Source organism: Mastomys coucha, unplaced genomic scaffold (assembly GCF_008632895.1).
Source record: "Mastomys coucha isolate ucsf_1 unplaced genomic scaffold, UCSF_Mcou_1 pScaffold1, whole genome shotgun sequence".
NCBI classification, from domain to species: domain Eukaryota; kingdom Metazoa; phylum Chordata; class Mammalia; order Rodentia; family Muridae; genus Mastomys; species Mastomys coucha.
The window spans coordinates 40771006-40785610 of record NW_022196891.1 but is presented as its reverse complement, the minus strand read 5'-3'; the positions used below and the strand labels follow the sequence as shown (position 1 = coordinate 40785610).

The 14605-nt window shown below is 37.8% G+C and overlaps 1 protein-coding gene across 1 annotated transcript in view; it reads left to right on the top strand.

Annotated features, from left to right (window-relative positions):
* Positions 1–13326, top strand: part of Ro60 (Ro60, Y RNA binding protein) — a 26181-nt gene extending 12855 nt beyond the window's left edge. Inside the window, exons 3-9 of the mRNA XM_031384318.1 lie at positions 1616–1836; positions 2613–2759; positions 2964–3101; positions 6082–6198; positions 7204–7317; positions 7560–7706; positions 9471–13326. Of these exons, the coding sequence (XP_031240178.1) occupies positions 1616–1836; positions 2613–2759; positions 2964–3101; positions 6082–6198; positions 7204–7317; positions 7560–7706; positions 9471–9623 (1037 nt within the window). The 3' untranslated portion in view covers positions 9624–13326. The remainder of the gene's footprint in view (positions 1–1615; positions 1837–2612; positions 2760–2963; positions 3102–6081; positions 6199–7203; positions 7318–7559; positions 7707–9470) is intronic.
* Positions 13327–14605: the final 1279 nt, after the last annotated feature.

The following is a 14605-nucleotide window of genomic DNA, read 5'->3' as shown; positions in this document are numbered from 1 at the left end:
CTACACTGGGGCATAGAACCTTCATAGGACCAAGGGCCTCTCCTGCCATTGATGACCGACTAAGCCATCTGTTATTTTTTTTTCTTCTTTCCTTCTTTCTTTCTTTCTTTCTTTTACTCCTTCCTTCTTTCCTTCTTTCTTTCTGTTTTGTTTTTTGGGTTGTTTTTTTTTCCAGCACTAAACCACGCTCTCTGACCATCACAATCCTGGTAATTTTTAGATCACCATGGCCTGTTTCTGTCTTTTACCTGCTCCTCTCATAATGAACCTGTTTTGTTAATCTCTACATGATTTACAGATTTGAAGATTAAGAGATAGAAAGATTATAGTTTTTCAGAAAATGCATTAAAGAATGAAGAGAGCTACTTCTTCTTGCAGTCGTTTAGACTGAGTGAGCCCAAACTTGAATTCTGTGCTTCTCCCTGTCTACCTTCAGTCTGCAGTTTGTTGTTTGTGGCCTATCTATTGTCTGTCTGTCTGCCTGTAGTCTGTGTCAGATCCATTCCTGTTGTCTCTCCTGGTAAAGGGCTTTGCTCTGCATTGCTTGAACAGCGAAGAGCATGCTTCAGGAAAGGCATAACAGACATGCCTCTGTAAACATCCTTAACAAAGTTTCCAAAGAAAGGAGTTGTTCTGCTAATCCGTATTGACCAAAATAGCTCTCAAAACCAAGCTCAGATGTTTTCAGCCTACAGTCACAGGTTGCCTCCAACATCTTTGGCATATCGGTTGTTTTAAGTTGCTTTTAACCTATGTAATTCCTACAGTGCACACATAAACACACGAGTCTGGGTCAGGAGCATGGAAGAATGCAGACTTTAAGATTAAGATTTCCCTTAAACTGCAAGTGCTGATTTCATGGGAAATCCAAGGCATACAAGGTTGGTTACACAATTTTCTTAAGGCAGGTTGAATTTAAAGCTAAGTACACAGTAGGATGGCAGGTCAAATACACAGTTTTAAATGACTCAAGGCATAATAACTGTTTCAAGATTTGACCAAAGTTTAATCTCTTCAGAGGCAAGAAGTATTTTTAGCAGAAGATATACCATAAGCAAAGTATAGGCTTAAACAGATTTCCTCACTCCAAACTTCTTTGAATATTTAAAAAAAAAATTGTAAAAGCAATGCACAAGTTATTTTCCTTTTTAAAATATTGGGCTTCTCATAGTTTCTGTTGCTAAGCAATTTACTTAGCCTGTCTCCACATAATCACTAGAGTCAGAAATCCATAATTATACAGAAGCACAGGATAAATCAGTGTGATCATCATTGGAATAGATGAATATTCTGAGAGAGGTTATACATGTGAAATAGGCATTGTCTACAAAGTTTCTAGTATCAGTATCTCTCAAGTGCCCCTGTAATACCGTTAGTTTAAGCTACAGATGGGTTTCCCACCATTATATATTTAGACTGTAATGGTATGTTAAAAAAAAATTTTTTTTTTTCACTTCATTTGCTGAAGTGTGTTTGCCATGTAACAGAGCATAGTGTCCATGTTAAGGGAGTCAGCTCCTGTCTGTTTAGTTAAGCTGATCACAATGCAGTCTCAGGAACCCTGCTCCAGTTTCACTAATCCTACTTGCCATTTCAATACTTTATCTTGTTAAAGGACTTGCTATTGTGACCAAATATATCACCAAGGGCTGGAAAGAAGTTCATGAGCAGTATAAAGAGAAAGCACTTTCTGTGGAGACTGAAAAACTGCTAAAGTACCTGGAGGCCGTGGAGAAAGTGAAGCGTACGAAGGATGACCTGGAAGTCATCCATCTAATTGAAGAGCATCAGCTGGTTCGAGAACATCTGCTGACAAACCACTTGAAGTCTAAAGAGGTGAGTACATCTCTTTTAAAAAGGGAAACTTGGAAGTTAAAAACCCTGGATTCAGTCCCAAACAGTACCAAAATAAGAGAAGGAGCCAGGGAGATGGCTTCTTATTTACAACTCTTGATGAACATGCAAGAGGACAACCAGTGTTCAGATGTGGCACGGGAAGACAGAGATGAATTCCCCAGAGCAGGTGACTAGCAAGACTAGCCAAATCACGTATCTAGGAGCTTTGGGTTTGACTGAGAGACTCTCCCTTAAAAGAAAAGTGAAGGGCTGGAGAAATGGCTCAGCGGTTAAGAGCACTGACTGTTCTTCGGGAAGACCTGAGTTCAAATCCCAGCCACCACATGGTGGCTCACAACTATCTGTAATGAGATCTGATGGCCTCTTCTGGTGTGTCTGAAAATAGCTATAGTGTACTTATATGTAATAAGTAAATAAATTTTGAAAAAAAAAAAAGAAAGTAAAGTGAAGAGCTAGTAAGGGAGATTCCCAGCTTCAACCTCAAGCCATAACACACACACACCAAACACACACGCACACACATACATGCACACGCACACACAAGCTATCTTGAAATTTTAGAAAGCTCTGTATTTTCTCCACAGAAATCTCAGTTTCTTATTTGGTAGCCTTTGATAAACTGATTTTCCTTCTGGGAGTCCAGCTTTGCAGGCTCCATTGCTAATGTGGCTGATTTAACTGTTACACACTGAGTCATTTCCCTTAGCTCATTACATTTCTCACTAGCTATTGGCCTTCTGTTGTTTCCCCTCTAGGTATGGAAGGCTTTGTTACAAGAAATGCCCCTTACTGCACTCCTGCGGAACCTGGGAAAGATGACTGCTAATTCAGTGCTTGAACCAGGAAATTCTGAAGTATCTTTAGTATGTGAAAAACTGAGCAATGAAAAACTGCTCAAAAAGGTATGCATGAGCCATGGCTTGGCTAGCTCTTGGGAGACCTAAGACCTGTCTCATGGCAAGTTACATTCTAATTCCTAAAGCTAAGTTTAATATTTGTTCTTCCTTTCTTGTATTTTTTACCTCTAGCAATATAAACCTGTGAAAACTCATAATTGTTATTTTTACTTAAGCTTGGCAGTCACCTTCTGTCCATCTTGTTTCTAGGCTCGTATACATCCATTTCATGTTTTAATTGCATTAGAGACCTACAGAACAGGCCACGGGCTCAGAGGAAAACTGAAGTGGATTCCAGATAAAGAAATCTTACAAGCATTGGATGCTGCTTTTTATAAAACATTTAAGGTAATAATTTTATTTTGTTTATTTAAAAAAAGACTTGGGGATTAATGTATTCTGTAAAAACACATTTAGTAGTTTTAATATTATTTTATATTAATATCCTAACCATTTTAAAGCATATACCCATCATTTTTCTATAATTGGTATGAAGGTGATTACAAATTTGACATCATAAGTTTATGAGTACTTCTTGTCACATTGAGTAACTGTTAATTACCCCAATGTCATCTTAATAATTTTTAAAGTCATACTGATAAACTACTGAATCTGAATATTTGTATTTCAGTGGATTCCTTTGACCTAGTACTCTTTTTTAGTTTCATTGTTAATTGGGAACTGAGTCTTGATAATCTGTGCTTCGGAATGGAAATCTAGCTATAAATTAAAATTTTTCATTTCAAAATTTTCTGGATATACCACAAAATCAAAATACCAAAATACCACATATTGTGTAGCAAATGAAAAGGGTTCTGCATAATCACCAGATGACATTTATCCCTGCTGTGCGAGGACATTTCAACACTAGGGAACCCACAGTATAACTTTGTCAGCAAAGAGACATATTATCAGTTGGTGCATAAGAAGCTTTTGGCAAATTTAACATTAAAAAACAAAATGAAAACCAAGAAATCACTTAATAATAAAACTTCCTCACTATGATGAAGCTTATAGATTTAAAAAAAAAAAAGTTCATATGTGGGGCTGGAAGGATGGCTCAGCAGTTAAGAGCACTGTCTGCTTTCCCAGAAATTGTGAGTTCAATTCCCAACAACCACATGGTAGCTCAGAAACAGCTATTCTGGAATCTCATGCCCTCTTCTGGCATGCAGATGTACATGCAGATAGAGCACACATACATAAAATAAATAATTTTTTTTAAATGCATAGGTATCATCATACTTGAATAAAACAACAAAAGCTTTTTCCTTAAGTTCAAAAGTAAGGATGGCTATGTTCCCCATTTCAGTGCCACAGAGTACTAAGAGTGTGGTAATTATATAAGGAAAAAGGCCTCATGTGGTACGCTGATTATTCTATCCAGAAAACACTAAGGAGCTCATATACACACCATGCTAGAGTGAAATAAACTCAAAAGAATTTCAGGTTATACCACAATGCATTAAAAAACAACAATGGGAGATGGCTCAGCTGTTAAGAGCGCTGACTGCTCTCTCAGAGGTCCTGAGTTCAATTCCCAGCAACCACATGGTGGCTTACAACCATCTGTAATAGGATCTGATGCCCTCTTCTGGTGTGTCTGAAGACAGTGACAGTGTACTCATATACATAAAATAAATAAATAAATCTTTTAAAAAAAACAGCAACAACAAAAACATACAAAATCATTCCTTGGGTCAGGGATGCTTGGGAAATGGAAGTAGTGGTCAGAAGCCAGAGCCACCTCCAACAATACAACAAGTTCAAGGCCATCCTGGGCTACCTGAGACTCTGTCTCAAAAACTAGGGATGAAAAAATAAATAATAAACAAAATAAATTAGTTGTATACTGTAGTAATAAATTATTTGAAAATAAAATTAAGAAAATACTAATATTTCAAGTAGCACCAAAATAAAATAAATATACTGACATGCGAGAGTTATACACTGTACACTGTCAAACATCACCAAAAGAATCAGGGCAAATGGCAGCTATCCAGGCCTCTGTGTTAGGAAGATAGGGCCATCCAAAGCCATCTACAGACTTCAAAGTCCCAATGGCATGTTCTGCAGAAAATTAACAATCCATACAAAATTTCAAATGACTCCAAATAACCAAAACAATCTTCAAGAGCAAATTTGCAGGAATCGTGTCTGGATTTCAGAACTCAACAGTAACCAAAGCACCATGCTGCTGTTACAAGGACAGAGATGGTGGCCAAAGGAATAAAACAGAGTCTGGAAACAAACTTAAGCTGATGTTTAAGGATCCCAGAATAAGTTCACCCAGAAAGGGCAGTTTTCAACAAACTGCTGAAACAAGCACACATTCGAGTGCAGGAAGGGGAAGGTCGGCATTGTCTTACAGAATGGCCAAAACCATTTCAGAAAAGATCAGTCACCTACATCTAGGAACTAAATGTAAAAAGAATAATAAAGCATGGGTGCCAACAACTAAATAAATTAAACTTCACAATTTGAAACATAGTGTAACTGGGCAGTGGTGGCACACACCTTTAGTCCCAGCATGCAGAAGGCAATGCCAGGGGGCCATCTCTGAGGTCAAAGCCAACCTGGTCTACATGTAAGTTCCAGTACAGCCAGAGCTACATAGAGAAACCCTGTCTCAGTTAAAAAAAAAAAAAAAAAAAAAAGGGCAAAAAACTATGATAACATCAAGAAGTCAGCCTCTGTAGTATGCCCCAGAGGGCTGGAAGGAGTTACTTGGTCTTGGTTTTGTACACTAGAGTCTATCCCAGCTCTCCTGACAAGAGCCTAAAGGTTCTCACGTGTGTTTCTAGGACTGCATCTTGTGAAGGACATACTGTAGTTCCAGAAAACCGCCTAGGAGGCGCCAGACTGCTCAAGGTGACTGTGTAAGCTTAAGGCCCTGCTCAGGTGGATGACGTGTCTGTGGTGACAATGACAGAGTCTAGATATAAAACAGTGGTCATGCGCTGTGAAAACAATCAATGCTGCTCAGTTATAATCTTCAAAATGGCTGCAGAGCAAATGGTATCTTTCACCACAGTTAAAAGAAAATTCTTGGAAGTTCCCATTTTACTTCATTGAAAAGAGATGTTTGAAACTAGGACAGTAACTTCTTTCACTAAAATTAAATGCACTACATCTTTCTCTTCACTTTGCCAGTTAATACAAGGTAGAATGTTAAAGATAATAGTAAGTTAACTTATGTACCAACAAAACAGGCCTTTCTCCTAGGAGCCTTTTGAGTGAAAGATAAGTACGATTTTTTTTTCCAGTCTAACCTACTTAACGATCTCTCCAGCTTTTCCATGACTACTTTATTTCGTTTTCTATGTAGACGGTTGAACCAACTGGGAAGCGGTTCTTGCTCGCTGTTGACGTCAGTGCCTCTATGAACCAGAGAGTCTTGGGTAGTGTACTCAATGCTAGTACTGTTGCCGCAGCAATGTGCATGGTGAGATCCCCTAAGACCACTTTAGTGCTCCCACCCCCTAAAACGTGTTCAGGGCAACACGGTCAAGGCCAGCATCACCCAGAATCAGCGTCACTTATTTCATCATTTCACTTATGTGACATTTACCATTTTGTATCTAAAGACAAGTTTATAAGGCAAAGCTTTACTCATGCTGAAAGGGGCGTTGTGTAAGGAAGGGTTAGATCTGAGCTGCCAAATGTTATAGCAAGATTGAATGTTACTAGTATATGCAAAAGTGCATGATGGTTAGGGAAAAAAAAAAAACCTGCTTTAAAAGCTCAAGAATGAGTAATGGGTATTAGAGAGGTTCAGTTCTTACCCATGCTTCCCTCACCAGGTAGCAGATCAAGGAGGTGCTTCTCCGCTTCTCCACTTCTCTGCCTTCATTCCTCATTTAGTAAAATGAGCAGTGTGTGTGTGTGTTTGCCTAGGAGAATGCTGTAGATACCAGCTTCTCAGAATGTTTTTGGGTTTTTTGGGTTTTGGGGTTTTTTTGAGACAGGGTTTCTCTGTATAGCGCTGGCTGTCCTGGAACTCACTCTGTAGACCAGGCTGGCCTTGAACTCAGAAATCCACCTACCTCTGCCTCCCAAGTGCTGGGATTAAAGGCATGTGCCACCACTGCCCGGCTCAGAATATTTTTGAGTTAGGGTTTTTGTTAGTTTATTTTCATGTATGGATGGCTTTGACACCTAGAGAAGGGGACCTCTCAGAGGACAGACAACATACAAGAGTCATTCTGTCCTTCCACCTTGTGGATTCCAGGGGTTGAATTGAGAGCGATGGCAGCCAGGACCTTTTCCCACTGAGCCGTCTCCTAAGCCTGTGCTCCCCAGGGCTGTGACTCTATATTCTGAAACACAAAAAATACAAGTTTAGGAATAATAAGCACCATAGTGTCTCTTTCCAAGGTAGCGTTCCGTAGGCCGTTAAGAGACTGATTATTCCAGTATGCTGAGAACTGCTACCGTTGCACTTTTACAGGTGGTTACACGGACAGAAAGAGAGGCTTCAGTAGTTGCCTTTGCATGTGATATGGTTCCATTTCCCGTGACTACAGACATGACATTACAGCAGGTTTTAACAGCTATGAATAAGGTAAGACACTGTTTTACTAAAATGTCCTGTAATTTTGTACTTGGGGCATTGCAGAGTATCTGAAGGAAAAAAATTGTTCTTACTTCTCATGGTGAGCACAATCAAAAATAGATCTGTGCAGACATGGTACAGTCTGCATATTGGTTTACATAAAGTGATGCTCTAAGAAAAAGAGCTTTTGTGCATTTCATTCAGACATCTGATGGACACTGAGGTTGTTCTTTCTCTTTTCCCTGAGGTAGGTTCCAGCAGGCAACACGGATTGCTCTCTTCCAATGATCTGGGCCCAGAAGACAGGCACAGCTGCAGACGTCTTCATCGTATTCACTGATAACGAGACCTTTGCGGGGCAGGTGCACCCCGCAGTCGCCCTGAGGGAGTACCGAAAGGTAACGGCAACTCTTCTGTCAGTTCCTGGTCCTCTCTAGACACACCCCATTAGTGAGGGTGTGCCCTTCCTTTGTGTAGGAAAGCCAGTGTCGGGTGGGCTTAGCAGTGCTTGAAATAAAAAAGTAGAGATTATACATACATCATCCAGTTCCAGTGCTAAATATTAATAAAAGTGCCCTTTGCTGACACTTTTGATAATGACCAAATATATTTGACCTCAGCAATAATTTATAAGTTATATTGCATTTCTTGAAAAATTAAGTTATTTTAAGCTTAACTAAAAAGTACATGAAGTTACAGCAAATTTTTGAGTCTGTATCCTAAATTTGTACGTCTGTCTGATCATTCTCTCTTTTTCTCCCCTTGCCTTTCTCAGATGACAGAATGGTCTGTTACTGTTCTGTCCAGTAAGGTAGACACTGGTCACTAGACTGTTAAATGTTAACATTTGGCTATGTTACTAAAAGATAAGAACTTACTATGAAGAACAGTGGTTCTCACAACATGATTTTTATACCAACTATAGCATCACTTGGTGGTCAGGTCTGAAAGGTACAAGGCAGAGCCCATCAGACATCTGTCAAACTCTGGGTAGGGTTCAGGTTTCCCATGAGTGCATACTTTTGAGTGCCAAAAGGGAAAGACTAGAATTTGGACTAAAAGCAGTCTAGATATTAGATCTGAGTCTCTTCTGCTAACTGTGGGTCTAAACAAGTTAGTTAACTGACATATGTCACAGTCGATAATGATACACTGAGTCAGGGGCTGGAGGGATAGCTCAGTGGCTAAGAGCACACACTGAGCTTGCAGAGGACCTGAATTCATTTTCAGCACCTATGTTGGGTGTTTCACAACTGCCTATAATTCCAGGTCCAGGAAATGTGATGCATCTAGCCTCTGCAATAATCTGCATTCTTGTGCATTCAAGCATGCATATACACACATGCACACTCACGCACACACACACAAATTAAAAATAAAATCTTTAAACCAAAGAGTCTGAGGCAAGAGAATAATTGCTAAGCTACATAAGGGATTTAAGAGTAGCCTGGGCTACATATATAGTGATACCTTGTCACAATAAATGAATTAGTAAAGGTTGGAGGTGTATCTCCATTGGTAGAGTAGTTGTCTACCATACATGAAGCCCTAGGCTCAATCCCCAGCCCTGCATAAAGTCATGGTGGTATGTAACCTTAGCATTTGGAAGGTGGGGCAGAAGGATAAGAAGTTCAGAATATCTTCAGCTACATTTTGCGGTCATCCTGAGCTACATGAAATCCTGTCTCAAGGAAAGTTTATCCAAACAAAAACCTTAATTTTTTAATTATTTAAAAAAAACATTTTAATAGGTTTATTATAGTAACTAACCAAACTGCTTTCATTGATTGTTTCTTCCTTAGTATTTAGTGATCTTAAATACATAGAGAGAGACTGGGAATAAAGCTCAGTAATTCAGTGGTAGAGAGCTTATCTAGTATACTCAAGGTCTTGGCTTGGTCCATAGCACAAAGGATGGCTAAGAAGAATAAAGAGAAACAGATGGGAGGTGGGCCAGGAAGTCGGGGAGAGAAAGGAGACAGAACCATAGTTCTGCAGAGCACAGTCTATTGTATATATTAAAACTGTAAGCTGAACTTGGTATAATCCCAGCATTTGGTAGGAGGAACCATGGTTGCGAGTTCTAGTCTTAATTTTTAAGGATTTTGTTTTTCTGCATATAATTTCATATGCAGTTACTTTCTCTTATATTTTCCCTACAGAAAATGGATATTCCTGCTAAATTGATTGTCTGTGGGATGACATCAAACGGCTTTTCCATTGCAGACCCAGACGATAGAGGCATGTTGGATATATGCGGCTTTGATACTGCGGCTCTGGATGTAATTCGGAATTTCACATTGGATATCATTTAACCCTGAGTACCAGAATGATCTGAGAGGAGCGCTGCTATAGTGGATTTCATTGAAAATAGACAGCTACTTCCCAGCTAGACACAGTAGTGAGAAATGTCATCAGTATGTGCATGATAGAAATGTACTTTGGCAAAAACAGGAGAAGAGGGAAGGAAGGAAAGACATGTTGAGCCCAAAGGTGCATGTACTCAGCTAGCTCTTGAGCAGTCTTCAGGACACTGTAGCTTCCTCTGTAGAGAACTTCTTTTTAATAGACACTGTAAAATAGTGGTGGTGTACCTCACTGAATCACACCTTTGTACTGAAAGTGAGATACAAAGTATAAGTAGCCTCACATCATGTCACTTGTTTGAGAAGTGCTTGTTTTCTTAAACGTCTTTATTGGAAAAGGACAGTTTTAATAATGTCCAAATACTCTGAGGTGCACTAGACCATGTGACTGTGATGGCAATGAACCTCATCAGGTAAATTTTTATACCAAGGGGTTTAAAAAAAAGACATTTGGTTAAACTAAATTATGAATGAATTTTACAAATTCAGAGTTTTTGTAAGATCATATGAACAACAGCTTTCTTATTCAATGAAAAAGATGTTTTCCTTCAGATGTTTAATTTGTACTTGTTAGGATTTGTTACTATTTGGCCAAACCATGGTGGAAATCTCTAAGGGACTTGTTGAGTTTATATAGGCTGAGGAATTTGCTTTGTAGCCTTGTGTTAGCTGAACAACAACAGTGTGTCATGTACTTACACTTTCCTGGGTGTTTCACATATTTAACTCCCCCATCCATCATCCTGATAGTGTAACTATTAAAACTCTACTGTAAAGACATAGCTTTTCTGTACCCCTAAAATACTTTTAACTAATTTTCATATTTTTCTAATATTAATTTTGACTGAAGTCTTTTATATTTTTGTCCCCTATGCATTTTGTGTCTAATTTCTTTTTTGATAGAGTAGAGAAATAATACAGCAAGCTAGATCCTTTGAGTTCAAAGGCAATTTTAGAGTAGCCATATCAACCAATCAGTTTATGTAGGAAACTTAAGAACTTATTTTGTACAAATTAAACTTCTTTTTCACCATACTAAAATACATTCTTTTCTTGAGCAATTACATGTTTTCACTGGGAAGCTTAGCATGAGAATAGCCTATTGAAACACCAGTAGTTTTTCTCTTGATTCAGTAATAGTACCTAAGGTAGTTTATACTAAAGCTCTAATTTTTATGTATTACTCTTTAAATATTAAAGTTTTACTGGGGGCTTCTAAAGCTCTTACAAAACTAGTATGTGTAGGTTACATAACCTTATAAGTGTTTAGGGGGGTGAAGTTCTTTTATTTGAGACAGAAAGGGGCTTTGCTAGTGTGAGGATTTGTGTACATATTTTCTTCGCTTTCATAAGAAATTTACTCTCAGAGAATAAGAAAATGTTCCCTTCAGATGATTTCACATTAGTGAAGTTTAATATGTAGCCATTCCTCTAAGACAGTAACAAATTTTCAGTGTTATTAGCAAAGATAGTATCAGCTCCAATTCTAGACACCATTGCTTCTGATGCTGTTCTGGCTTGGCCACTGTCACGTCTTAACTAATTCTGATACATTAAAGTTTCATATTCAACTTGAATTTAAGGTTTAAAACCCTAGTCATTACATGAAAGCTATTGAATTCTTTAAACCCAGGATCTAAGTTTTATTATGATCTAACTTATTATGAAATTTACATGGAATATTATATAAAAGCTTATTTCTTTTTTTTTTCTATGCTACTTAGATAGTGCTTGTAGGCAAGCAGAATATATCTAGGAGCTAATATTTAACCCATCAGGGAAATGAGGGTCACCTACCGGTGACCCTTCTACAATATTTATAGACCTAATTAAATAGATTAAGATTGAAGACAGAGGCCGAGTGTGGTAATGCATACCTTTATTTCTGGGAAAACAGAAGCAGATCTCTTAAGTTAGAGGCCAGCCTACTCTACATAGTGAATTCCAGGCCAGTCAGGGATATGTAGTGAGACCCTGTCTCCAAAAAAGAAAAAATGCTTAAGAAAAAAAAAAAAAAGTCCCCACAGAAAGAAATTTTATCTTCAAATCACAAAACTTCAGAGTAGAAAGAAAGCTTAGAAAAAATTGTATTTGGTTGATAACCAGAAATAGTGTGGGTCTTCTGGATGCTTGTGTGTTGGTTCTTTTGTTTTGTCTTGTGACAGAGTCTCTCTACATAGACATAGTCATGGCTACTCCAGAGCTCACTGTGTAGACCAGGCTGGCCTGGAACAGAGATGCTCCTGCCTCTGCCTCCCAAGTGCTTGCTATGCCCAGCGCAAGACTGGGTGGTTTGGGAGAGGGGTCTGCATCTCCACTTAGCATTTTGGCTTTCAGTCTCTCATCCACGGGGCATGTTGATTTAGTAAGAGATACGTAGAATTATGAAGCCTTTCACCTAATGTAGACGTTAGGAATTGATGATATGCATGATTACTTTAGGAACTTGTGAACATGTGGGAGTTTTTTTGTTTTTTTTTTTTTTTTAGTTTTTATTTTTTGATTTGGAGTAATTCTCAATTATGTCTCTGCAGCCTATGTTGCTATGGAATCTAGCCACATAGAAGGGCATTATTACCTCATTAAGCTTAGGATACCCTCAAGTGGTAAACAAGTTTTATTTTCCAAATTACCACTCTGTGACTCTTAAGTAAATAGTATGGAAAATGCTGCTTTAAAAGGCAATCTTAAGAAAAATAAACGTTATTTCCTAGATACTATGTAAATATTTCCAGGATTTAGTTGTTATTAATAACACAAAACACTAATCTTTTCATCTCACTGTTTTTTGATTAGTGGATAGTCCACTTACTAAAACTGTTACTTAGTAACTGTTGTCAGGGTGTGTTAGAAGGGCATATGCTAGTAAGTAGAACCTACTTCATCCTTTGGAACTTCTTGGTATTTTTTTTTCATGTGTCATTATGGACAACCAGTTCAACATATGTGGTAAAATTCTGCTCTCCTACAAATTAATGTATCTTATTCTCAGATAGCAGAACAAGCTGCTTAATATTTACCTAATATTGAAACTGGAAAGGGAGCCTTTCATTATAAGTTCAAACTTCACTTTTAATTAGAATCACTAAGATGTCATTATTCCCTGATAAAAAGGAAGAAGAAATATATTCAAAAAAAAAAAAGCAAGCAAGCGAAGCTCATAGTGAAAATAGCAACATGCTGTTCCTAGCAAGCGCTCGCTTATATTACTTTATTTGAATAACAGTAAGTCTGTAGTTGACAAACTGGCAGGTTGTTTCTCACTTTCCTAGACTTTGACAAAAAAATTATACCAATGTAAATTTGAGAATATAATGATCTTTAGAAGCACAGTAAGAGTACATCTAAACAGGAAATGAAAGCTAAATCATTGTACATTCTTGGAGTCATTTTCCTGTCCTAAACATTTTGTCACAGGGCAAGCAAGATTTCATAGTGGGTAAAGACACTCACCACCAAGCTTACTGAATTGTTCCCAGTCCCTGGACCCCACACGGCAGGAGAAGAAACCAGTTCCTGCTGGCTGTCCCCTGACCTCCATATGTATGCCATGGTGTGCACATGTGCATGTGTGTGTGTGTAAAAGTGAAAAAAGATACTGCAACAGATTTGGCTGTTGTGTTGTTGTGTGGTGTGCTTGTAGTAAAAGTAACTCAAAATGCAAAATCTAGTCTTGGATTACATTGGTTTTGTTAGGGTACAAATTGTCCTCTTAGAGAAATGTCATACAGCCAGAAGGAAGGATCACAAAAGATGACAGGTTCTTTGTGACCCAAGCCAGTGTTCACTCAGAAGTTACTTTGTTCCATCTTCTCTTATTCCATAGGAGATTACTTCTCGCCCATTTTTCTCTTTTGCAAAGTCTTCTCCCATTTTTGTCTTTTTTCCTCTTTGATCCAGTTGGGTAATAAATTGCATGACCAGAAAGTCATCCACGTTTAGGTTTGGGGTGAATCTATTGCAGGTTGTTTTTCATTTGTATAAATTTAAGAGTATATTTTTCAGAGTTGGAGAGATGGCTCACTGGTTAAAAGCACTGGCTACTCTTCCACAGGAGCCAGGTTTAATTCCTAGCACCCACATGGCAGCTCACAACTCCCTGTAACTCCAGTTCTGGGGATCCTACACCATCACACAGACATACATGCAGGCAAAACACCAGTGCACATCAAAAATAAAGAAAGAAATAATTCATTTTAAAAAAAAACCTTTTTTTCCAAATTGCTGAAGTAATACCTGATTGATATGTTCTCTCCCCAAATCAAGTCATATTGTAGATATTCCAGAAATGTTATGGCCATTCAATAAGATCAGTTATTCAGAATCTGTGTGTAATCACTTATAAACACTGAAAAGAGAACTCAAATACCATATATATAGATAAGCAATCTAATTGACAGCAATTTCAGAAAGTGACACATATATCCTCTCAGTTCTATAATTACACGCCTAGTTTACAAAGTCTTTCAACTGAGTGTCTGTGTACATTGAACTTACAAAAAGCCTTATGGCTTATGTTGGCATTCAGTATTTTATTAGTAACTATTTACATTTTTTGAAAAAATCACTATGAAATTTAAAGTTGATTTTAAAATATTTTTCATATAGAAAACTAATAGTATAGCTAAGTGTGCTATTTCAATAAAATTATAACAGATGATACAGTTTTCCTAAACCCTAAAAATAACAAGATATATTAGAAAAATGGAAAGGAAGATCAATAAGATTCTATTCCTCAAATTGTGATTATTTCCACTAGCACTTGTAAATATAATGAAGATATACAAAAGCTGTTTCTGATCCTTCAGAGATATGTCTGCCTTTCTACTTTATCCCTGCCTTTAATCAACGTAACTGTGTGAACACAGAGAACTTTAATTTTAAAATGTTTGAACTTCTGTACCTTGTATAAGTTAGCAGAATCTGGATTT